A 26,108-nucleotide genomic window follows, 5' to 3' on the forward strand; every position below is an offset into this window, starting at 1 on the left:
AAAAAAAAAGGCTCTATCAAAGTAAAAATCTTGAAGCACAAATCATTCTTAAATGTTATTTGCACGTGTTTATTTTTATATCAGATCTTGGAAGTGGAACGGTTCCAATGGAGGGAAATCCCATGCTATAAAAAGCAGGTCTTCCACAGTTCTCACCTGAACTTCAAAGTCTCAGGTGAGTTTATTTATGGCCAAACAATTGCAACTAACAATGGCAGGTTAAAGGTGCACAACAGAAAGACCATAGCCAGCTCTGAGAACAGGAGAAGCTCTAGCTCTCTCCCTGGAGCTCCTGGCTCACACAGAAGAGAGGCTCCTGCAGGAAGTGTGATGGAAGTTCGTATGTTTTCAAAGACGCTGAAGAATACCCTCACCCATGATGGCCTGGTAGAGGGACTTCTTTAATTTGCCAAGGAATTAGCACAAACACCTGGCCTACTGTGATATGCTTGTATCCAAATGTAAAGAGCTCATGCATGTCAAGTTGGTGGGTTCTGATCCACAAATCAAACTAGACATAAAGTTGATGATGAGCTACCAGAGGGATGAGTAGGGCTCTGTAAAATGGACACAGGGAAAACACTACCAAGTGGTTTGCTGCAGTTATCACAGCTATGGAGTAGTTGAAAAGATAAGGAATCTCAAACCTAAGATGTCCTCAAAGACTACTTCAAATGCAAGAAATGAACAAACAAAAAAACCAGGGTTATCAACAAAAGGAGTTAGAGAAAGAGAAAAATTAAAAAAAAAATTTAAAAATCACTGGTCAAAGTTGGCTCCTACAAAAGTTCTAGATTATTCCATATCATAGACATTGAGTTAAAAAATAAATCTTCTGTGACTCTTCATAATTCTGTACATCAATGAACTATAAAGACCATTGTGATTAAATGTCTACTCTACCCGTTTAAAGATATACTTGGTCCTTCACATCTCCAGATTTAGCATCCATACACTCAACCAGCTATAGATCAAAAATATGGAGAAAAAACCTGCATTTGTACCAAACATGTACACTCTCTGTTGTTATTCACTAAATAAAAGAGTATAAAACTATTACATAGCATTACATTATACTATGCATTATAAGTAATCTATAGGAGGATATGTGTAGGTTTTATGCAAATGCTATACTCTTTTATCTAAGGGATAGGAGAATCTGAATACTAAGGGAAATGGATGCCAAGGAATAGCATTATATATGCACAGCCTCTTAAAGTTGTAAATTTCAGTGTTCATTTTCCTCTGTGAATTTACATTTCCACTCAACTCCTACCCAATTTTATCCTCATACAAAATGATTTTATATACTTGAGAGATCTGTTACTTTTGCTCATGGATCACCCAGTCCATGCTGTCTGGGATACTGAGGAACAGGGCACATGCTCCTATATTTGCTGCCCTTAGGCTTTTTACACCTCTAAAGGTGCAAAACAGAAAGATCTGAATCTCTGAATGGCCTTTCATTTGTAAAAATGAATGAAGTAAAAGAATGAAAGTCAAGATGGGAAAAGAGAATCATGAAGCAAGGACATTTTAGGCAAACCAGTTTTAGGAATGACATATTGAGGATGGTGAGAATTGGAATGATGTAAAATCATCATGCCTGTACATCTTTGAAACCTATGGGTACCTACCTGGTAACCACCACCCCCTAACCAAGGCCCCCACTCCCACTAATCAAGTCATGGGCTTCCAAGAAGATGGCCAGTCATCCCTGTTTTAATTGCAGCCACAACCTAAATGTCAGTGTATATGGCAACTCACAAATAAACAGCAATTAACTTTGAACAAAATTTTGGTTAAATTTCATAATTGGAGCTGATTCTTCTATGTGTTATATTTTAATCATAAAATTTACAGAAAACCAATACAAACCAAACATACTTAGTTATTATAATTATTGAGTTTGGTAAATTATCTAAGGTCTACAGATCAAAGAATAGTTTTAATATGATAAATAGTCAAAATGGGAATCAAACAAGAACTAGGTCAGATGTATTGGGAGGTGGAAGGTGGGGGTGTGCTTTCTCTGGAGAGTTTAAGGTCTCTGCTTCTAATGAAGAACAAATGGTTCCTAAGTCCAGCTTAGCTGACCAGTTTTTTTTTTAAATATATCCTACAAGCAATTTAAGGAACTATAAAACTATTAGCAACTTCAGGGGAGGAAAAAAATACAAAGAAACCTCTGAGTTTCTTTGCAAAGCTGGCAAGCTTTGGATTACTTTTCTCCTTTAACAGATCCCAGTTGGAATAGCAACATTTCTTGTAAATTAAACAAATGTATAATGTTTTATTTCTCCTAAAGTAGCAGCTGTAACTTCTGTTTTCTTGACTGCTATTTTATTTATTTATTTTTTATTTTCTACTTACTGAAAGGTGTTTCTGTTTCTACCAAACAAAGTTTATAATGGGTCAATAAAATCTGATCATCACAAAACTTTGTCTATATTTTAAATATGTTGATAAACCTGTTTCTTAAATAATTGATAGGCTCTTTTGGCATATATATATATAATGTAAATTTCCTTTATATATTAGCAACTCTTTCAGTTAGAACTGCAATGAAAACTAAACAAAAAATAATTTTATTAGCCATCTATTCTTTTTACTATAATACTATATTGATTATTAGATTATGATATTAATTATTAGAGGGAAAGGTAGAATAACTGTAAATTGATAGTGTTTAACTTTCTTAGCTGCAATTACTGATACTTAATTTTGACAAAAGAAAGCACAATTGGTGACATTATATTTTAAAACATGAATTAAAATTTGATTCTTAAAATCACTGTACCTTCCTATAAATGAAATGTGTTTTTTTTCATATGTGAAATTCAGTATTTTTTTTAATAGCATCATACACTTTATTTGACATTTATTTATTTGAGGTTACAATAAAGGATCATGAAACAAGTATCAAATAATGCAATCATTTTCAGTGAAAGGTAAAGTAAAATATAATACAAAGAAAATGTGATACCTTTAGTATGCAATTACACAATGTGATAAAACTTTTTTTAAAAAATACTGTCATATTAACACCTTAGTGGTAAACAATAACTTCATTATGATTGATTTATAAACTATTATTCACATAAACAAATCCATATAAATTAAATATAGTTTTGACAGACATTCTTAAAAGTATACTCATTTTTTTTCAAGCAGTCAAATTTCACAATGCACTGTTCTAGTTAACAATAAGTAGTGTATTTCTATAGCAAATTAATGAAGGCACAGCTAGTGCAAGCAGATTTAAACCCTTAGACTTCCGGGCTGGAAAAAGGAAAAAATAACAATAAAACTCTTGCATTGTTACTTCAGGAACGTTTTTTTCCAAGCAAATATTTTTCTAATAATTCTGACAGTTTTCACAGCTACAATCTAAGAGGAACATGACAAAAGAATTTCACAAAAATCAACATTCTGTAGCACCAAACTAACATGCTTTAAATAACTAACAACAGTTTACATATTTTGAAGAATATTACACTATAACAGGCTCAATAGAATAAACTGATACTTAAGACACTTTATAGAACAATTTTTAAATGGGCTAAGAACATAGGAAAACACAAGACATTTATAAGAGTAATAGTGTTCAGGTTATAGGGCAGGTTTTTATTTATTTCAAGGCTACATAAACCTGCTTCACTTCTGCTTGCTTGAATTTTTAAGATTCTTGAAAATTTTTTTCAGCCAGCTTTTTTATTTTCGGTATTTCCTATTTCCGGTATTTCCTATTTCCGTAATCTCTGCCATCTTGATAGTAGGTATCATTGACTTCTCCTGTATAATAATAGATTGACTTCAGAATGACATTATCATGTAAAATTTGACCAATTTCAAAGTCCTCATCAAGGATAGCATCTTCTCGTGGTTCCTGCTTTCCAGTCTTAGGAATCTCAGGAGGACTAAAGAAATTGAAGAATGATGCATTAGGAACCTCTCTTGGCTGAATTTCAATTTCTCCAGTAGCAGTTGTACGACTATGGGTGGTTGTCACAGTAACATCCTTTCCTCTTCTCCAATCTATCTTGCAGCCTTTGCAATCTTCAATTTCCCATCCCCAAGAGAAGAAGGGATCATTGTGATCTGGTTTTGACTTTATTATGTATGTCTTCATAAGCAACTCATTTCTGAAGTATGGATTGGGTAGGAAATGGAATTCAAAGGTGTTAACTTATAGGCTGGCCAGGTTTTGAGAACTTCACTCTAACATCAGACAAGAATTTCAGAATGGGCTCATCATACTTCTGAATCATAGGCCCAAGCTTGTCAACATTCTTTAAAACGGTCAGCCAGTAGTCAGGAATGCCTTTAGGATCTTCTCTTTTAGGTTTCCCCTTCCGAGCTCTTTTAATACTCACTCTTTCTTTAGGCCTTGTCTCAGGAACTCTTTTATGAGCCTCTCTTACTGCAGACCTTGCCTTTGGCTCTGTTACTTTAGGTTTTTCTTCCTGTTCTGCCTTTGCCTGGAGGGCTTCTTTAGGATCTTCTTTTTCTTCAGGAGTTGCTTCCATACAATCTGTAGAATCTGCTTCTTCACCCTTTATTTCAGGAATTTCTTTAGGAACTTCCTTTTCTTCAGGCTTTACATCAACAATTTCTTTAGGAAGTTCCTTTTCTTCAGCTTTTACCTCAGGACTTTCTTTAGGAACTTCCTTTTCTTCATCCTTTACCTCAGGAATTTCTTTAGGAACTTCATTTTCTTTAACCTTCACCTCAGAGTTTTCTTTAGGCATTTCTTCTTCTTCCTCACCCTCTAAGGGAGGCATTTCACTAGGAGTGTCATCCTGCACCTCCTCATCACTGCTGAACTCCTCATCCTCTGAATTCCACTCACATTCTTCTTCTGTAGGCTCATATTGGATGCTTGGCTGGCGACAGTGAGGGCCCGGGCTGCGGAGGTGGCACTGGCGACCGCTGTGGCAGCTCAGGGCGGGGCGGGACTGCAAGCCGCAAACCGCGGTGCTGTAGTAGCAGCTTCTAAGGCGGCAGCGGCAATGGAGACTTGGGCGAGAGCCACGGGAGTAGGGCCTCTCCCTGTTGCAGCAGAAGCAGACCGAGGTGTGCCGCAGTCCAATGGCGCAGTGTCCAGTATTTTAAGGTAAATGTGACATTAAGTTAACTTGATGTTTCCAGTCTTAATAATATGTATTTGGATTCAAAGAGTCTAGCTTTATTAAAAAACCTGTGATTGAAATTCGCATTTATTTTTTAAATAAGATTTACATTGTCTCTAATGATACAAAATTACATTTTGCTGCTAAAGAAATTATGAAAACAGTTTTTTTCTAGTTTAAACAGGTTTTCAAGTTTTTTCACAGATATTGAGAGGTAAGTAAATAAAAAGCCCACATTAAATTCATGATTGTTTTTAGCTGACAATAACCTATAATTATGCAGATGAGGGTATGGACTTACAGATATCCTGGAGCAATCCCATGGTCTTAATGAGCAAATCACTGTGTTATATGAAAAATTATTTATGAGTTAAAGAAAAAAACTGCAGCATGGCAAAACATAGAATGCCTTTTTGACCTAAATACCAAAAGCCAGGAAATAATAAAATTGAAAACACATTGTTATTCCTACTTTGAATTATATTTCTATTTGTTATTTTTGTTTGTTTATTAGTGTCAAATTCACTGTAATAAGGAAAAGCTTATGTGAATATATAACAATCTGGATGCATATCATTTAATGTAATAATAACCCTAAACAAATGATATAGCAGCATTTTTTAATCATAATTTCTTATATTGGTTTTCTTTCGTGTTCTCAAGATCAGAAGTAGACAAATAATTTTACTTGAGTCATGAAGTTCTCTTTAACTTGCAAAAAATAATAGAAGATAATGACCAACATTTCATATAAGAAAAAAATCAGTTGTGTTTAATTTTTCTGATTGAAAGCATACCTTTTAGGGATCACTAATTGTATTATCTTTACTACCAAACTACTTATACTGTTTAGTCATGAAAATCTTGAAAATGATGTCATTTCTCTTTCCTAAGAAGCAAAAGAATCAAAGGAAAAGAATTTCAGAGCATCATCACTAGTAAATGAAAAACCACAATCACTAAGCCTATGACATTCCAGGATTTGAGGGGATCATAGGCACATGGAGAAAAGTAATTAACAAAGAAGAAAATGAAATGGGTACCCTACCAGGTGACAAGTGACATTAGAGACATGTACATTCTTCTCTCAAACACTATAAATAATTGACAACTACTGCAATTATAACTAATTGATCTAAGAAATACTTGAAATATTGCCCCATTTCTCACAAGAATGAGAGCAGGGTATGGGGCCATACTTGCAATTAAAAATATTATTTGGCTCATATGGTTGCATAAATTCAGAATTAGGATCAAAGTAGCAACTAAACAAATGTAAAGACATGAGAAAAGCCAGATTAATAAGTTAGTCTCTAGTACAATTTTTTTGGTACACTGATGGCTAGGAAATGAACTTCTGAAGATTATTCATGCTAATTGATGAGGCCTTCTGCACTTAGAAGATGTTTTAATATTTTAATCCATAATATTTTAACCCAATTTGAGTAATTTAACATATGTGACACTCTACTAACTTTAGCATTGAAAAGAAATTCACGAGCTAAGGCTGTGGCTCAGTGGTAGAGCACTTGCCTGGCATGTGTGAAGCAATGCATTTGATCATCAGCACTACGTAAAAAATAAAGTTTGTTTTTTTTTAAAGAAATCCATACCTTAATCTTCCAGATTATAATCAAAATTGACAGACTGTTGAGGCAGTTGCAACTTCTAGTTAACCACATCTCACATACCTGCATTATAAGGTTTGGTAATGCATGTCTATAAACTAGACTTTACAAAAAAGAAAAAAATAAAACAACCATCATTTTCTCTACCTCCAAACCCCATGCCAATTATCTTTTTTATTTATACATCTTTGATTTTAATTCAGTAAACAGACATTTGAATTCTTACTTAGAGGGCATGTGAAAAACCAAGGCCTACATCTATTTTGAGACATTATTCTACAATAACTGCTTGGCCAACACCACCCCCACAGCTCACTGCCCATAACTCCACCTTTCCAAAACCTACAGCCTTTCCCACCTGGACCCTATTTCCTACCTCTTACCTTTGTTCCAAAGACTGATAGTCTGTACATGAGAAAATTTAGATCCACACAGAGAATATGAGCAGTTAAGGTGAGTAGGTGTTAGTATGTGAAATACAAGTTTTATGGAGTAAAGGCATAAGAGATGTGATGAACATGTTACAGAATTTAATTTCAATTAGTAGGAAGGCTAAGATAGAAGCAGATTGTTTGGGATGTGAATTTTCCAGAGCAAAGGGAATTTTAAAGAAGATTTTCAGTTTAATTCTAACAGCAAAGGATTTATTCTTATATTCTAAAGTTTTATATTTTGGAGACATGTCAGAGATAAAAGATAAGCAATCTAATCTACATTCTGTGATCTTATTTTATATGGATATAATTTTGAAACTTGAATGTTTTAGTTAAAAGGAATTTAGAGATCTCTTTAGTCCAAGTCTTTTTTTTTTTTCATTTCAAAGGTGGAAAAATTGAGTTGCTAGGTTAAGTAATTGGTTTAATGCTATAATAACCCAAATAGTTTAAGAAAGACCATTGACTTAAAATCAGATTACCATTACCCATGAAAACTTGAACAGATTCCAAAGGTAACAAAGGAATTCTAATTTTAAAAAATTCTTTAAAAAAATTTTTTAGATGGAATTAAGACAATTTCTGAAGGAGCTCTAAGTGGGACTTTAATGAAAAGTCCTTGGAAACCATAAGATTTGATTGAGGTAGCTCCCTGGGGTAGGGTGGTGGGGGAGGTTGCTTATTTTACAGTTTACCTCTTAAAGCAACCCCAGAGTCTCAATACTTAGAAGAAAATTATATTAATATAGTAAGTAATATCACTATATTAAGCATTAACCACATGAGGAAATTAACTAAACCTATTCCTGTAACAACAACTTAAATTTGATACTATATCTGTTAGTTTACTTTCAGTTTTAAACATCTTTCAAGCTCAAGAATTTCATTCTCAGGATCACAAATTTAGGTTGAAGACAATGTCACCATAATCACTAGCTGTCACAGAGATATAAGGCCAATACTGATCAAATGAATGGTTCATTCTGTCATCATGACAGCTTTAAAAAGTGACAGCTCTCTTAAGACTGACTACCTACTTTAAAATGAAAAGGCACCAAAAAAAATAATTTGCTGGTTTAGGTTTCTTTTTTAAAGTAAAAGACTTACTGTATCAGAAAGGTAGAGTTGTAATTTTGCTTCAAATTGTGGCATGTCATCTATATCTGTTACAGATATTTTTTTTCAAATGTGTATTTTAGACTTACGTTTTTATTGTTGATGTTGTTATAAATTTGATTTTTTTTTAAATAATTGCAAGCTGGAGACTTACACTTGCCAGGCTACCATTGCACCACTGAGCTCTGCCCCTGCCCCCAGCTGCGTTTTTACTGTCTAAAACCTAAGGCACTGAATGGGCAAAGACCAGCACTTCCCCCTTAACCTTCACAAGATTGCCTCAAGGTCTTCCTTCAAGGTCTGTCTATGCAGATCATTTGGGGATTATATTCTGCCCTAAGTCTTGTAGCGAGTCAACTGACTTTCATTCGAAACTGGGTCCAACAAAAAGTTTTGATTGTAAATGAGGGAAAAAAAAACAAAAATAAAATGATTATTTTAAATATTTTCTTTTAAATTTAGAAACATTAACTATATTATTAAAAATAAATTTGCAGGGCTAGGGTTGTAGCTCAGTGGTGGAGTGCTTGCCTAATGTGTGAGGCACTGGGTTTGTTCCTCAGCACCACATAAAAATTAATAAATAAAATAAAATTGTTATGTCCATCTACAACTAAAAAAATTTTAAAAAATAAATTTGCATTTTATGAGATATAGTTATTTCTCTCTATATAACTATGTTAGATGTTTTACTAAGAGATTACCTTAAACTTAAAAGAAACCCTGCTTTTGAAACTTATTAAAGACACTTTATGAAGATAATCTTTTTATTAAGAGAAAGAGTAGAAGAAAAACTCTCCACATAAAAGGAAAGAGAAAATAAAGTATATATTTGGATTATTATAGTAAGAACTAATATTTAACAGAATAGCACGCTAATAGGGTGGTCACTCAAAATGTATGGTTTAAGATAAATATATGAGAAAGCCAAGGGGATCCAATTTTATTTTATGGTGTACTACAATAGAGGGCAAAGCTCATTAAACAGATGGCACTCAGGATTTCTCAATGAATTCAGCATCTGTGTGTACATGTTGCATAAATGCCAATTAAAATGTGTCCGAGTAAATTTACATCCCTTGCTGATAGAAAGCAAGCCAATCTTGCTGGCTCAGGATCAAGGTTAAACTTAATCATCTGCTGAACTTGCAGAAAGTTGCTCTCAAATTGTACAGAAATTCCCTGAGAACTAATAAAAACAGAACTCCTATTGATTTGTATTTATTTACATTCATAACTCATTTCTAAAGCCTTGGACCAGGGCTCAAAGGGAAAAAAGTTATTATTTGTGTGACTTGGCCAAGTACACTTTTGACCACATTTCTAACAAATACGTCTTTGATTAAAATGCCTGCCTGAATAAATTTTCCTAACCTCCTCCCTGCAACCTCCTAGTTGAGATAATTTTGTTTAAAAATTATGCTTTCAAAATGATCTTGAAAAGGAAAAAGGCATGTAGCAGTAGTATCTCTCACTTATATAGGAAGGGTAAAGCATCTGCCTCAGATTGACAGGCAACCATGAAATTATTAGAAGCAATTCCTCCTAGAGGAACAAAAAAATGGAATGGAATCTTTTCTGCACAATACTCTAGCACCCTCCCCCATCCCCAGTTCACTTGTACTTGCATATACTTTCGTTGGGTCACCTCAGATTTGATGTGTGTGTGTGTGTGTGTGTGTGTGTATGTGTGTGTGTGTTTGTGTGTATTTAATTTCAAGCTTTCAACCAACCACATTCTACAATGAAGATTTTTACCTTGTTATTAAAATAGGAACTGCATTGCAAAGAACTATTACACAATCATTGAATATCATGTTCTTTTCAAAAGAAGATAATGAAATACTCAAGATAAAATGTTAATTGAAAAAGTACATAAAAATTAGTAGTTTCCAAAACTATGCTGCATAAAACACTAATTATCATAAAATGAACTGATCTTATGTATTTTCTTTAAAAAGTCATTTACGTCTGGAAAATCCTGGATATTTTAGTCCCAATTTGGAGATAAGAACAGTCCTTATTGTATGAAAATATTTCAAGGTCCAATGGCAAAGAAACCCACTTGATTATCTCACCCTAATACTTTGCAAACACAACTGTCCATGCTAACTTTATTTCATTAATTTTTCAAAATAATTTGAGGAACATCATGGACATCTTTCTAAAACAAAATCATTAGTGATAAATTTGAGAAAGCCTGGTGTCAAATGTTTCTATTTTTGTAAATACACATAACATACACAAACACACACACACACACACACAGAGAGAGAAAGAGAGAGAGAGAGAGAGAGAGAGAGAGAGAGAGAAAGAATAGCTATTCATAGAGATATATGCATGTATCTACCAAGCAGTGTCAAAAAGAAAAGATCAACTATTAGGAGTAATGAGATTATGAATGATTTAAAGTTTCTCCTTTGCACATTCCTAAGTTTTGACTTGTTTTCTTATAAGTAACTTTATATTGTTTTGTAGAAGGAGAAAATATACATAAATCTAAAATACTACCCCATTTCTACTTATAAATTCATGTGATGGATTCTTAATGACTGTACTATAAATAGCTAAAAATCTGCAGTTGACTATGTAGAGAGTTTATGTTGAGGAATGAATCTCTTTTAATCTTTGTAAAAATACAAGAGTTTCTACTATTTTACACACACACTTTACACATTTTGGGAGATGAGGTCATTTGTTTGTTGTAAGGGGGAACCAGCTTTCCATCCTAGGTTTGTTTGATGTTAAATTACAGGGTCTTACCACTGAGCTCCAAGAGAAGCTTCCAAGAGAGCAAGAATCACATATCATATTATATATTATCAAAGTATATCATCATTCTGCCATACAATAACACTCAAGTGAAATTAATAACTACACTTCCTTATTAGCTATTAGGTGCAAGATATATGTCCTCAATGCTAACATTTACTTAAGTGTTTAATGCTATCCTAGGAACTGGGTTAACAATTTGTTATACATTCATCTCATTAATTTTTACCAGATCATCTTAACATTTATTGGTGAGAAAAAAAAGAAAGAAATACAGAGATACAAAACTGGGGAATAAACCATATCAGTTAAATCTAAAATCAGTGCTCTTACCCATTTAATCAGCATCCACAGAATGGATGTGCTGGTATTCTAGTATGAAATATTCAAATTAAGTTATTTAAAAAAAAGTTTAGAGGATAAGCCTAGTTGAACTTTATTATAGATGTTTATTTATTTTACTTGTATTTATTCAATAGAATGATTAAATTAAACCATTATATAAAAATAATGACAAAATCCATACCATAAACCATTTCAGATTTTACTAAATTTCCAAAAAATGCCTTAAGGGAATATATGTTTTCTCAATAAAAAAATTTTAAAGTTCTTCAAAGATTAATATCCTATAATTTTCCAATTTGGATATGGATGGGAAAGAAAACCAATCCTCCTGATAAGTTTGCTCTGTACTCTGCATGGTCGTGTGCTGGACAATCCCCAACACTAACTCTTTTTCAATATTTTTGTCTTCTTCCTTATCTTCGGTCATAAAATACTGTATCAGACAAATAGTAGGTGCACAAAATTATTGATTACTGAATAACCGTATTAACCATATATCAGTTTTAGCCCTGAATGGCTTTAATATTATGCCTCATCTCCATCTTGACAACTCCTAAGAGATCAATATCACTAAGTTTCAATGCCTTGTTATTTTCTGAATACTTGGGGTCTGGTAGTGTTTCTTTCACAATAAGGAGATCAACAAATAATTTCTGAGTAAATGAAATCATCTCATATGATAGCCAGAACAATCCTGAGAGGTCTACTTATTTTCTTAATCATTTTCTAACATAAGAATTTTGCCCAATGAAGAGTAGCTAGTTCATAACAGAGGACTATTACTTTGTTATACCTAGGCAATGTATAACCAGTTTCACTGACCAGTCCTTACCATTCATTTGTCATTTAGTTCAGCTCTAATACTACAGCTGGCCCATAACTGCAACAATTATAATTATCACATAATTTAAGCATTCTCACTGTCCTCAATGTTTCCAGGTGTTATGATCCTGCACATTAGATGCAAATTGAAAACTCCTTCAGATGTTTTATTCTTTATTGCAAAAAAGATACTTGCTAAATTCATTTTAGTAAAAATTAAATAAATCACTTGAAGGTATCAGAGAAGATTTGCTTTGACTTCCATATCTTGGTAAACCATAGCTTTTACAAAACAACCAAAGATATAAGTAATTCAGATTGTGTCCCTTTTTGAACAAATGCATTAAAGCAACAACAGTTATTAATACCAATAGTCTTTAGTGTGACTCATTATTCTACATAAATAAAACCATTCAGAAATGACCTTCTATTCATCTTGCTATGTATGACAGATGTGAAAATATACTTAGTATTTCTGTTTAATAGATTTCTTATCAAATACAAATTGAGACTATATAAATTGAGACTGATAATTTGATAATCCTCTTCAAAGCATATCATAAAATTTAAAATTTACTTATAATTTTAATTACTTAAGAATAGATTTATTCTGTTTTTCTACAGACTCTTACATTGAATGGATATGTTATTTCTGATTTTTGTTTATCATATACTTTAAAGAAATGTATTATGTGCACATATACCTTTATAGAGGATACAAATTTATACCCATCATAAAACAAAGCTGATTAACTGGTAAACAATTTAATGAAATTCTGTCAGCCAGCTTATCTAATAGGAGTTTTTCCACTAAATTACCCAGATGAACACGAACCTTGGACAATTATATTCTACTAGCTCATGTGAGTAATTGCTAGGGTAGAAAATTGCAGCAAGTATAAAGGTACAGATGTTCATTTTCAGATGACCAAACAAAATTGAGGGCATAGCTTTCTCTTCCATACTGAATTCTACTTATGTAATACATTTTTCTATGCGACATATATTATATGTATTTAATAGGAAATAAGTAAAATAACTAAAATAAAATGAGGCTGATAAGACTTTTAAAACATGCACTAAAGGACTACAGTTATTTACTTTGCAAAAGCACTTCACTCAACACCCAATAATTTAGTCATTCCTCTGTATAAAGAGGCAAAACCGTCACCCTCACCCTCACCCTAACGCTAACTAAAGGGAAAAAAAAAAGGAGTGAAGCCACATGCCTTAAAATATGTGCAAAGATCTTTCACTAACTGGCTGAGAAAAAAAATTACAAATTACCCCAGCTTTAAAGCATTCAGAACTTTTTTCTCTAACAAGCTTGCCCTGGTTTCCCTGGTGCTATTTCACAGTATTTCACTACAGTTTAGTCGCCTGGCCCAAATTCTGCTGCATTGTTCAGGGCAGAATTACTGACTGGGAACCATTTTGGCCTTGAATTACAAGGTTCCCCCTCCCCCAGTTGCCTTAGCTATTGCTTTATTCAGTTTGTGCTAAGATCTGGGGACACATTCTGCCCAGTCAAGTCTCTCACAGTGGTTGAGACCTCAGCATCTGCTTTCACAGGACTGAAGAAGCTGGCAAGGGCAGACTATAGTATTTCTATAAACTTTCCCTTATGCAAACCTTTACCCTTCAGTGCTGCAGTGGAATCAGAATCTTATCATAACAATTGAACAGTATAGTTAGCATGTTATATCTTTATTTTTTATTGTCTCTTACTCCCACTCATCTATGGGTTTTAAGAAAACTTTTGTCTTTAGCACACAGAATAGAGTTAAGGATATGGTAGACATTCAGTAAGTGTCGCTTAATGAATGACTGAATAATCGAACCATGAATCCCCTATCAGACATTCTCCTGTGTGAAGAAATTCTTTGAATCTCCATCAGAAATTGGCCCTTCTTGGCTTTTAATACGATTCTATAAACAACAACCAAACCTTTGGTTATTATTGGGAAAAAATACACTCTCCTGCTGACATACGTATTTTCCTGTGTGAATTAATTTATTTTAAATCCAAGTGCACAAAATCTAGAGGGTACTATGTTTGTAAGAGAAGACACGATGGGGTCTCACTGCCTGGGTTAAGAAACTTCTCTCTGCCACTTACATAGATTATGACTTAGACAAGTTGCTTAGCTTTCTTTGTACTTGAATTTCCCTATACATATAAGAAAGATCACAAAGTAGCTATTGATGATAAAAACACAATTGGAGAACTGTTGTGAGGATTAAATACATTATTATATGTGATGCACTTAAATCTGTACTCAGTACACTGAATAAAACCAGAATGTTACCTATGTTTACCAATGTAGTCTCATGTTTTGCTTATTAAGTATTAGTGGGTTCTCTTTCTAGCATTGCTACCAATATTATTAATTCCATTAGGAGTTAGGTTTGACTGAACTGGATGCCCAAGGAACTGATATTTTTAGGGTGGACAGTAAAATTGATTTCCTCATTATGCAAAACTGAGTACTAAACTCCTGACATAGGCTAACCAATTAGAATACATATATATTGTAAGAACAGTCACCTTTGGCTGCTAATTAATGTAGCATCAATAATAAGTTAACATAAATAAATTATTTTAATTGATTACACTCACAAACATTAACATCTGAGGAACGGAAGAGAAGGTTCAGAGAAAGTACACAGCAATGTCATTTTGAGGAGAATTTTAAAACAAGAGACAAAGACACTGAAGCAGAAATAAGAATCATGAAGACATTCTTTGTTTGCTACACAATTTTCCATAGGACATACCTGCAAAAAAAAAGAAAAAGGCATCTGGTACCACACTGTTTTTCTTATTACTAGTTGTACTAAAATTAAAAGGTATAATTTACATTAAGATTATTTCTATTTGTTTGTTGTTGAAAGTCACCAGGTAGACACAGACCCCTCATCTATAAAACCCCAAATTGGAAATGCTCTGATATCTGAAACACTTTGAGTGCTGATATGAAACCCCAGTGGGAAATTCCACACCTGACCTCATGTGAGAGGCTGCAATCAAAACAGACACACAGCACATTTTATTCAGCATTCCCAATGAAAACGGACCTTCCCAACCCCCTTCACCTACTCTATGTATTTTCTGCATATGCCCAGATTCCTCCACACAAGCACTGCCACAAATGGTAATAAAACAGACATGGTGGGCTTGATGGCCAATGGTGGGCTTTTTACTGTGTGATTTCCTATTCTCTGCTCTACGGATAAAGATGTTCTTTGTTGTTGCTGTTGTTTAATAGTCCAAATGGGGATTCTGGTGATGCTACCTTCGCTGACTAGTTACCCTGAACACGTTATTTTTTTTTCTATATTAACAACATGTCATTTTTTACTATAAAGTATTAGTGTGTGAATGAGCATAAAACATGTTTGCATTTAGTAGCATACAAATTCAGAGTCAGGGATCTACTGATGCCAAATCATCATAGATTGTCCATATGGGCAGCTGGGATAGCAACTCCTTTGCTTTCTGATGATTTCATGTATACAAACTTTTGTTTCATGCAGAAAATTATTTTAAATGTTATACAAAAATACCTTTAGGCTACGTATCTAAGGTGTATTTGAAACACGATGAATTTAATGTTTAGACTTGGACCTCATCACCAAGATATTTCATTACACATGCAAATATTCCAAAAATCTGAAAAAATTAGCCCAAGTTAATATATAAAATCTCCAGAAAGGTGAATTAGTGATTGTGGTTCAAAATAGTTTCCTATGTGCTTCTAATATAAGAAATCACTTTTCTCCCCTGCTGTCTCTCTGTTCTGGGTTGAAATAATTCTTCTAATCCCTTTAAGTGGTTCTTATCCTCAGATGCACACTGAAATCCCCTGGGGATATAGAAAAATTTAGATGTCTGAATCCCATAGAAGACATTCAGAAATAATTGTTCTGGGATGCAGCTCAGTGATTTTAACCTATAGCCGAGGTTAAGAATCACTGTTCTAGACTAACAATATCTACATAGAGCACACATTGCTCCAGGGCTCCAGAAACTAATCCATAAATAAAGGACATTCACAGGAATTTTGTTAATACACATATCTTAGTTTAATACTTAAAATTTTAATAAAATATTATATTTAAAATATACATACTACTACTGTGGCATTAGTATATAGTAGCACAAGTAAAAAAAACAATGAAAAATTTGTATTAAATAGGAAAATGTTTCTTTCTACTTAGGCATGCAAAAACCAAATAGTCGGGATCTCTGCTGAATGCTCTTATGCTCTGTATGCTCTTATGTACACAAATGTCTAATACCTGATCTTCTCTCACTCAGCCTGCAAGTTTTGCTGGGCCAAATAATTATTCCACTCTTGTTCACTTCTGAATGACCAAAAATTAAACAAAACAAAATATTAACTTTATTGACTTCGAATTTCCCAATATATATTTCAAGATGATCATTATACTAAGTAATCTATAAAAATTAAGTAGAAATTCTTAATGCAGCTTGCAGAAACTATGGTTTATCTCCAAGATGTACAAATTAATTTCTCTCCTTTTCATCCATATATTTTATGATGAAATGATATCCCTTTTATCTGAATATCTAAGTCTCTCTTCATCTATGAGAATACTTTTTTTTTCTTTTTTGCCTGGCAAAAATTCATTTAATTTGCAAAAGATGATTAAAACATGGCTCTTCTTTCAAATATTTCAGGATTTCTCTAAACAGTATGAATTGAATGTCTATCAGAGCATTTATCACATTATACTGCAATTATTATCATACACGTTTATTTGTCCTCAGTAAACATTAAGATCCTCAAAGACTAAAATTGGCTTGTTCATCTTTACATTTTCCCAATATTTTACAGTGAGCTAAATACACAACAGTGAGTTAATGTAATATGTTTGCTGGATAATTTCATTTAGTTTTCTCAAAAATATTATTGATTCCATGCTACATGCCAGACACTCATACAGGTACTATGAAAATAAAAATACAAAACTAATTTCTTATTATTTTTAAAAAACGAATGTGTGATTTTTTGTTATAAAGATGATCAACAAAACTAGCCATTATTCAAACCAACAAAAACCAACTCAATCTTTTCTGACCAAGATACCTTCTATGTACTACACAAATTCTGTTTTCTTTACATTAATATTAATTAATATAGCAATTCTAAATGTCTATAGTTTAATTACATTTGCATAACAGTGATCCTAAGGAAATCCAAGACTCTAAAATGCTGCCTCAATCAAAGATTAAGTTATGTTTATTATACTCTTAGGTTCTACTAAATTTTGTAATGTATTTTATAGTAGTTTTGGTACTGAGTACTGAACACAAAGGCATCTTATCACTGACCTATAATACTAGTCTTTATCTTTTATTTTGAGACAGGGCCTCATCAAGTTGCTCAGGCTGGCCTCAAATTCACAATGCTGCTTCTGCCTCTGCCTTCCAAGTTTCTGGAATTACAGGTGTGTGCCACCATACCCGTCTGCATATTTTAATTTTCTAACTGCAAGAAAATTCCAGACTTATGCAATGACAGTGCCGGAAGAGATAAATTACTCAATTCATAAATGGGTAAACAGATTCATAGGAGTAAAGGTCTTTATAAAGTCCCATAATTAGTTATTAACTGAGCCACTGGTACAAATCATACTTCCAAATACTGATTTTTAGCACTTCTCAAACTATACCAAATTCTCTTGGTAAACTAGGATATCTAATCCTAGACTACATTGTGAATTGTACTTCACTGTCCAAGGAACAGGCTGTCATTATGAATAAAATATTATTTCTCTTTGTTTACATGTAGTGAAACTTGAGAAATATAAAACATTATTATGGCTCTATGAAATATTAAGTGGTATTGAACTAACATCTTTTTAAGCAACTAAAGAAAATGTGATGGTTAGGGAATGGTACATGATTACAAAAAAGATATTCTGAATAATAGGTCTATAATTCCTTAGATATAATAACTTATGTAAGCATAATAACACATAACACCTATAAAAAAATTTATCTAATTATTAACTTAGAGATAAAAGTTGCAGCATAAATTTGTTTAGGCTGAAAGTGAATTCACTGTTAAAACACCCACTTACTATTCAATGCAACAGTTTTCTCATCTGTAAAACAGGGACATTAGTAGTGATTATTATCTTTTATAATTAAATGAGATTACTTATATAAAGCCCAAATGTCATGTCTGGTATATTCTGAAACACTAAAAGTTTTAACCATAACTATTTTTATCAAAAACATAAGAATACATTATAGACAAATGCTTTAGAATACAAAAAGAAGCAATTCAATTATCGTTTGAAGTCTCTATCTATATGGCCTAAGGAAACATTATTTAGTCTAGATACAGAATACATGATGACCACATACCTATGAATTACTAAATTATAATAACCAAGTATGAAATTCACCTAGAAAAATTTACTAATAAACTTAAAAATAAACTGTGGAGAAAAAAGACATATTCTTCAGGAAACAATGAAGTTCTTATGACACAAGGAATAAATGAATATTTGTCTACAGAAAAATACCAATAATTTCTTGTAAAACTTATTTTGCATAGGTAAATTTTGTCTAAATATTAAATTATACTTACGCCTTCCTTCCTTTTAGAATAATCTTGGATGCCTTTAGTCATTTGCAGCTATAAGGGTTACTTACTCAATAATTCCCAAGGCGTTCTTGTGTGTGGGCTTCATTTTTTCATCTACAGTGTGAACATGTTCATCTGGATAATTGCTAAGTTCTTGTCCCATTAGATACTGCAAAATTACTAATGAAGTACCACCCTGAACAAGTTCACAGGTTATTCAATGGGACTGAAATGCAGCTCACCTTCCACCTGTCATGCTGTGCTCAGGGATGTGACCACCAAAAGAAGAGAGTTTTTTGCAAAAATTGCAAAGGTACAGACTGAGATTATAATACCATATAAAAATGAAGCACACCATAAATATGTTGTGGCAAATTCAATCTTAAATTTCTCATTGTGTTAATCTGGCAAAAATTAAAACTCCTTTAGGTCTTTTTCTTTCATATCTGTACTTATTTTCTCTCATTCTTAAAACAGTGCAGTGGGGATGCTAACTATCAGTAAGGTGTCAGACTGCCTCTCTTTTTAAGGATCCAAGGTAATACCAGTTTACCAATTTCCCCTGCAAAAAGGCTATTACACAACTTTTACTACATCACCGCTCTCGAGACATGGAACTGTGGGTTACTTATTTAATAACTTTTCAAAACAACTGTCTTTGCCTTCTTATTTGTGCTGCTCCTAATATATACCTGCTTGTATATATGATAATGAGACAAATGTACTCACAAATTCTGCCTATGATTCGATTCCTTCTTACATGAAGATGAATATGTAAATCATTCCTTACATAGTACTATATTTTTTCTTACAATCTGGTTGGAGATTAACCTGATTCCAATTACTCCTACAATTTGCTATTCTTAGTAACCCCACATATGTCCACCTTATATTTCACTGTGTTTATCCTCTGTATACTTGCATTTATTAAGACTTGTTTTGCAAGGTATAATGAATACATAAATGCCCTTGTCAAATCATGGATGCATATTTTATTTAGCTTCCTTCTTAGCTCAGTACAGTTCACCACAGGTCGTAGTCAGTGAAGGTTGTTGGTTCTCAACAGGTAAATTTGCTAAGTCAAAAATCAGGACTAATATTTTTAAATGCTAATAAAAGCACCTCATTATCATTATGAAACATTTTAACAATGATACATAAACAGCATTAACGTGAAGAGTATTTATTTTTAAAAATATAAATCAGTTGAAATACATAAGAGCACAGGTCCTATAGTCAGTCTTCTGGTTGGAAATTGGTTCCACCATGTACCACCCACTGCTTTTCTCTGCTACCTTTATCCTCTTTAGAAAAGTAAAGTTACTAATATTGTCTATCACACAAATTTGATGTGCATGTATCTTAGAAAAGTGACTTATTACTAGTGCTCTCTGTGCTACCTATATTATGTAACCAAGTTTAATATGAGCAATAACAACAGAAAAAAAATGTTGAAATAATGTTTCATAAAACAAATTTCAGTGCTGGATGCAATGACACATGTATGTCATCCCAGTACTTGGGAAGCTAAGGAAGAAAGATTGCAAGTTGGAGGCCAGCCTCAGTGAAACAGGTAGACTCTGTTTCAAAATAAAAAATGAAAAGGCCCGATATGTGGCATCCCTGGGTTTAATTCCCAGTACTGAAAAGCAAACAAAAATAAAACAAACAAGAAAATGAAAAAAAAAAAAAAAACAAGCTTCATTGAACTTCAGGAATTACTTCTCAATATACCATCAGCCAACTGGTATAGTCACAAATCATGATCACAAATCGTGAGGAAAATGCAAATCAAAACCATAGTGAGCATTACCTTTTTAATAATACTATTATTAAAAAGAATAAAGATGACAAGATTGGTGAGAAAGCACAGAAAAGGGAACTCCTGCACACTATTGGTGGGAATATGGGTTAGTCCAGCCATTGGTAGGAAATAGCTGAGGCTCCTCAAAATATTGAAAATAGAATTATCATGGAACCCAACAATTTTGCCATTGGGTATATATTCAAAGGAATTGCAATCAGTATGTTAAAGAAGTATCTGTATGACCATGTCCATTTTCACAATAGCCCCCCAAATAGCCCCCCAAATAGAAACAACCTAAGTATGCATCAACAGATGAATGGATAAAGAAAATTTGGGACATATTCACAAGGGAATGTTATTCAGCCATAAAAAAAATGCAATCCTGTCATATGCAACAGCATCAATGGAAATGGAGGTAATCATGTTAAATGAAATAAGCCAGACACAGAGAAGTGCTGCATAATCTCACTTTAGACGTGCAATCTAAAAAGGTTGATCTCACAGAAGCTGAGCGAAAAAATGGTGGTGACCAGAGACCAGAGAGAATTGGGATAGGAAAGGAGGGGGAAACCTCTATTAGTGGTTCAAAGTTAATTAGGAGTCAAAAAATCCTCATGTGAGTTGCACAATCGGGTGACTATAGCCAACAATACCGTGCACACTGGGCATTTCAAAAAGCTGTTGAGACAGTATATTGAAAGTTTTCACCATAAATAAATGATAAATGATTGTGGATAAGATATGTTTAACCTGATTTAAATATATATAATTAAATGGTACCCCTGTAAAAGGGATTATTTTTATGTTTTATATGTCAGTTTAAATAAAATTAAAAATCCATTCAGAATAAGAAAGAATTCTTGATATTCTTCTTAAAATCGTCAATAATTTAGGAATTAGTTTGTATTGGGATGAAACTATTCAATTTAATCTTTATGACAGCCTTAGGATCCAAGTATTATCATATTTACCACTTTGCAAATGAGAGATCCTCATCTTAGAGAGGTTAAGCAACTAACCACAGGTCACACAGTTAATAAAGGAACAATTCATGAGTAGAACTAAAGATTTATACTCTCGGGCTGGAGTTCCTGAACTAGTGGTTCGTGAACCTCACTTCATTTCAGAATTCCCTATAGATGGATTTGATAAAATGCAGATTCCTGGATCCCCTCATTTTTTATTAACTTACTCCAGTGAAAGATCTGAGAGTTTGGTTTCTGACAAGTTCCCATGTGATACTGATGTTCCTAAACCAAGAAACCACACTTGATGATCATTGTCCTAAATTATTAAGCATACTGACTTGACTGTTAAGTAAACTATAATAAAATTAATTAGTAATGTGTAGGCATAGAATAGTATTTCATGATTGTTGTAATATAACCACTCACAATGTACTAATGTTTGAGTGATATAAGACTTTAAAAGCAGTCTTTAATAGAGTCAAATCCAAGTACTATTTATTTAGTTGAAGTCAGATTTTTTTTTAACTATCCAATACTGAGTTTTGGAAGGGAGATGATACTGATTTGTAAGAGAATGAGTTCATCCAAGGTACATAATTAACATAACTACTTTCACTCTTGTGGAGTTTATTTTGTGATCTGCTGGTCTACACTGTCGTAATAAAAATACACATTTAAAACAAGCGATCAACTCTGTGTGGTTTTCCTCTAATAGACACTTATATACACTGATCCCAGAACAAAGTTAAAAATTTGAATTCAAAGGTCACTCTTAGGACTAGACTATCCAATATTGCCAAATAAAGTTTCTGACATCAAAATGCTGCTTCCCATTTTGGATCAATTTTACCTCCTTATTTTCTAAGAGGCATTTAGTATATTGATTTCCTCTGAAGACAGCCCTCTCCCTGTTACAATCTGAAATATTTCCAAAGCATCTAAATATTTACCATCTTGGTGGTGTTTCTTTCTTTTTGTTAAAAAGAGGGAAAAAAATGAACCTCAAGTCTTAAAGTATAGGACATTTGGTTTTATAATTGCAAAATATGAAGGTTTCTTGTTCAAACAGGTAAAACAGATACAGATAATAGGCAAAAATGGCTAACATTAAATTCTAAATTTATGTCACAAATTATTTGAGGAATCAGGAAAAAGTTGTGCCTCTAGTACACTAAAATTTTATAATTCCACAAATACATACATGATACTTAGAAAAGATTGCATACTATAAAATTTTAATAATGCCATGACTAGTTATAGTATTTAAGAGGGCAGACAAATGCCTCCACAACTTAAGGGAAAAGAATTATGAATGGGTTCATTTCACTAACCAAATGTGGGCTGGGCCAAATGCTAAGATATAAAAGATCAGTATTGTCATCCAAGATAATAAACCATCTTAGTAAGGTCTGAATAAAGTGCTGAAATCTATTTCTAATAAGTGTTGATTGATCTTGGCAAAGCTAGAGAAAACAACCACACATAACTAAAATTCAACAAGTCATCACTAGTTTTGTGTCTCGAGGAAACAGAATGAATAAGAGCAAGACAATCACTTTTAATGATGAAAATAGGAGAAAAAAATGAAGTTAAGATATTGATATTGATAATGGTATTTGTATTTCAAAAGCACTAATTTGGACCTAACTTCAGCTTTTGGCTCAAAGTTCCAAATGAAACTAGGGTACAAGTATGAAACAGTCTTTTAATGAGTAAGAATGAGGACTTTTCCATAATCTCTCACCACCTTAGAATAAAGAAGTAATAGATTCATTTTCAGAAATGATTTGTGACTGACATTTTGAGCAGCATGGGTTATACTTCACATACCAATAAAAATAAAAAAACACCTTTAAAATAGAAACAATGGGTGTCACTTATGGTCTCAAAAATCCTATAATCTTTTGTTTTTACTACATACTTTGGTAAATTTTAAAAGATCTGCCCTTTGTCTTACATATATTCCATTTTTCATACACTTTTGTCTTAAATGAAATCTGATTAACCTGAGAAAATGCTGGGAGGCTCTTGCCATCTCAGTTTTCCAGTGCTAGGAAGAAAGGCTAACATGCCCTTCTTGAGCTCTCTAGACTTTTAGTTCATGGATCATACACTCTTGAGGGGGAAAAAAAATCCCCACTCCTGAAAACAAGCTCAAGTCGTTCATACATAGAGCTGGCTATCGCATCTCATCACTTCCAGCCAGCACCACTAGGGATCAGGATTTAGACAATTCAATCCCATACATCCCCTCTATACCCTTCCAAATTTTAGGAACATCGGGGGAACATCTAGGAACGTCTAGTTCAACATCTATACTGAGGTCTCATACAAAAATCCTACTTTTTTAAAAAAAATCTTTGTAACAAATTTAATTTGCACTCCACTGTAGCCCTATCCACATGCCAGGAACCTCGACAAAAACCGGAGGCTGTTTGAACTCCAAAAGATAAAACTCTAAATAAATCTCTTATACCTCTGATAGCCTATTTTTCTAGTTTGCTTCTTCTTACTATATCTAGTATCAGGACACTAAAATTTGCTAAAACTTTCAGATTGTAGATTGTAGATCTGTCCCAGCCTCACTTTTTTTTTAAATAATTCCCCTCCTAGACTTACAGCTTCTCATATGCAGCTTGGAATTTTAGATCCATTGCTTTAAATATTTGTATCGGTAAAGACTCTCAGCAGCAGATTGCCAACATTCTCTGCTCCATTAGATTATCATCAACAACCACCACCACCAAAGGAATTATCTCAACAGCAAAGAACGACAAGTTTTAAGATAAGGAAGCTTCAGAAATTGTCCCTTCTCCAGGGCAGCAATGTTCTTCAAGGCCCCTGTTTCTTTCCATTCTCCAGTATTCACCCTTTATGTTTGCTTCCTCTTCACGGTTGAAAGATGGTGACTATAATTCTAAGTCTCACATATAGTAAAAAATACCGAGGGATAGAGTGAGGAGGGAAATGCCATCCCAGACATTTGAAGTATCCATCATCAGACTTCATGGACAAGAAAGGGTTCATACATAATTTCAAAAACAAGTACTGTAAAGGAAGTGGGCTAACATACAGATTTACCCTGGTGGTAGTAAGAGGTTCATGCTTCCCTAAGTCTTGCAGAAGAGAAACAGGCAGACCAGACCAAACACTTTTAATTGAAAGAATGGGAAGGAGAGTGGCTGGTAGACTGCACACAGGAAGGATTTGCTCCTTTATTTCCCTGTCAATATTCATTTCTCTGTTGCTATTCTCATTCCTACAATGCTTCACACGAACCCATTGTGGGGTTAGGTAAGTATCAGTATAATTATGGTCCTACTCTCTCCTGTAGATTAATAGAGAGACTCAAGCCAATTGGCTTAATTATCTAATAAAAAGAGCAGCATGGCATATTAGAAATAGGACTTTATTTCAAATAAAATTAAACCACAGAATCTCACTCTCATAGTTAAAGCTCTGACAGTGACACTTCTGTCACCTGGGAAAGCCATCAACTTTGGAAACCAATATGCACAGGTGAATGTATCCTGAATCAAATGAAGTTGAAGCTTCAAGGCCCTTCAAAATTTGCTGCTTATGCATTCTGACATTGTATTAATTTGCTCTAAAAAAAAAGACTTGAAATTTTTATGAACTTCAGACCCTAAAATCTGCATCTGCCTCTGTTAATATATCAGCTTTTTTTATCTGTACTCTATCAAGCACGTCACTTACCTTTCTATCCACCTCTTTCATTGTGTTAAAAATTGTCCTACCTTTCTTGCAAAACCGTGATGAGGATCAGAAATACATACAAAAAACTGCTATGTAGAAATGTTCTGTGTAATTATTATAGTCATCGATATACAGTGTTCTCTTGTGGCTGCTATTTTCCAGCAAGACACTACTATTGCATCTGTTCCTGCCAGTTTGTCTCCAGGATATGACAAGAGCTAAGCTCTAAATGAGCTGAGCAGTCCCTGATTGCTGTCCAGAGTACCCCTTCAGCTGCAGGTGTTTTCCAGTTATCTGCTGTGATGTTACATTGCTCCAGGCTGTGCTACAGGGGACCCTCTTAGGGTTTCATCTGTCTGCCATGTGCTCCACTCCCTTCCAGCCCTGGGGAGTTGACTTTCATGTAGGATGGTTTTTACTTCTCAGGATTGCATGAATCCTGAGACCTCACTGTAGAAAGCATGCCCTACCATCTGGTGTGAAGTGTGTTACTAAGAAATGCTGATAGAATTTGTCTCATAATTGAATGTGGTGATGGTAGGTGTCATTTCCATAAACAAGACTAGACAGCACAATGGCTTCGTTGACTTTAATTTTGGTCTGGAATGTGTTTCTTTGTTTTCATCATCTTGTCATTCTTGCAAATGTTATGAGTTTTAAAATATGATTTATCACTTTACCTACTAATGTGCCATTATTAGCTACCAAGCTGCTGAAGTAGCAGAATTGGATAATAAGCAATTT

The 26,108-nt window shown here is 33.5% G+C and overlaps 1 protein-coding gene across 1 annotated transcript; it reads right to left on the bottom strand.

Annotated features, from left to right (window-relative positions):
* Positions 1 to 3,730: 3,730 nt before the first annotated feature.
* LOC144252701 (nucleosome assembly protein 1-like 3) lies at positions 3,731 to 25,385 on the bottom strand. The gene is given in 6 exon segments (XM_077794847.1): positions 3,731 to 4,186; positions 4,188 to 5,052; positions 7,144 to 7,165; positions 15,028 to 15,086; positions 18,941 to 19,068; positions 25,365 to 25,385. Coding segments are annotated over 6 exon segments (1,551 nt in total).
* Positions 25,386 to 26,108: the final 723 nt, after the last annotated feature.

Source organism: Urocitellus parryii, unplaced genomic scaffold, assembly GCF_045843805.1.
Source record: "Urocitellus parryii isolate mUroPar1 unplaced genomic scaffold, mUroPar1.hap1 Scaffold_53, whole genome shotgun sequence".
Lineage (NCBI taxonomy): Eukaryota > Metazoa > Chordata > Mammalia > Rodentia > Sciuridae > Urocitellus > Urocitellus parryii.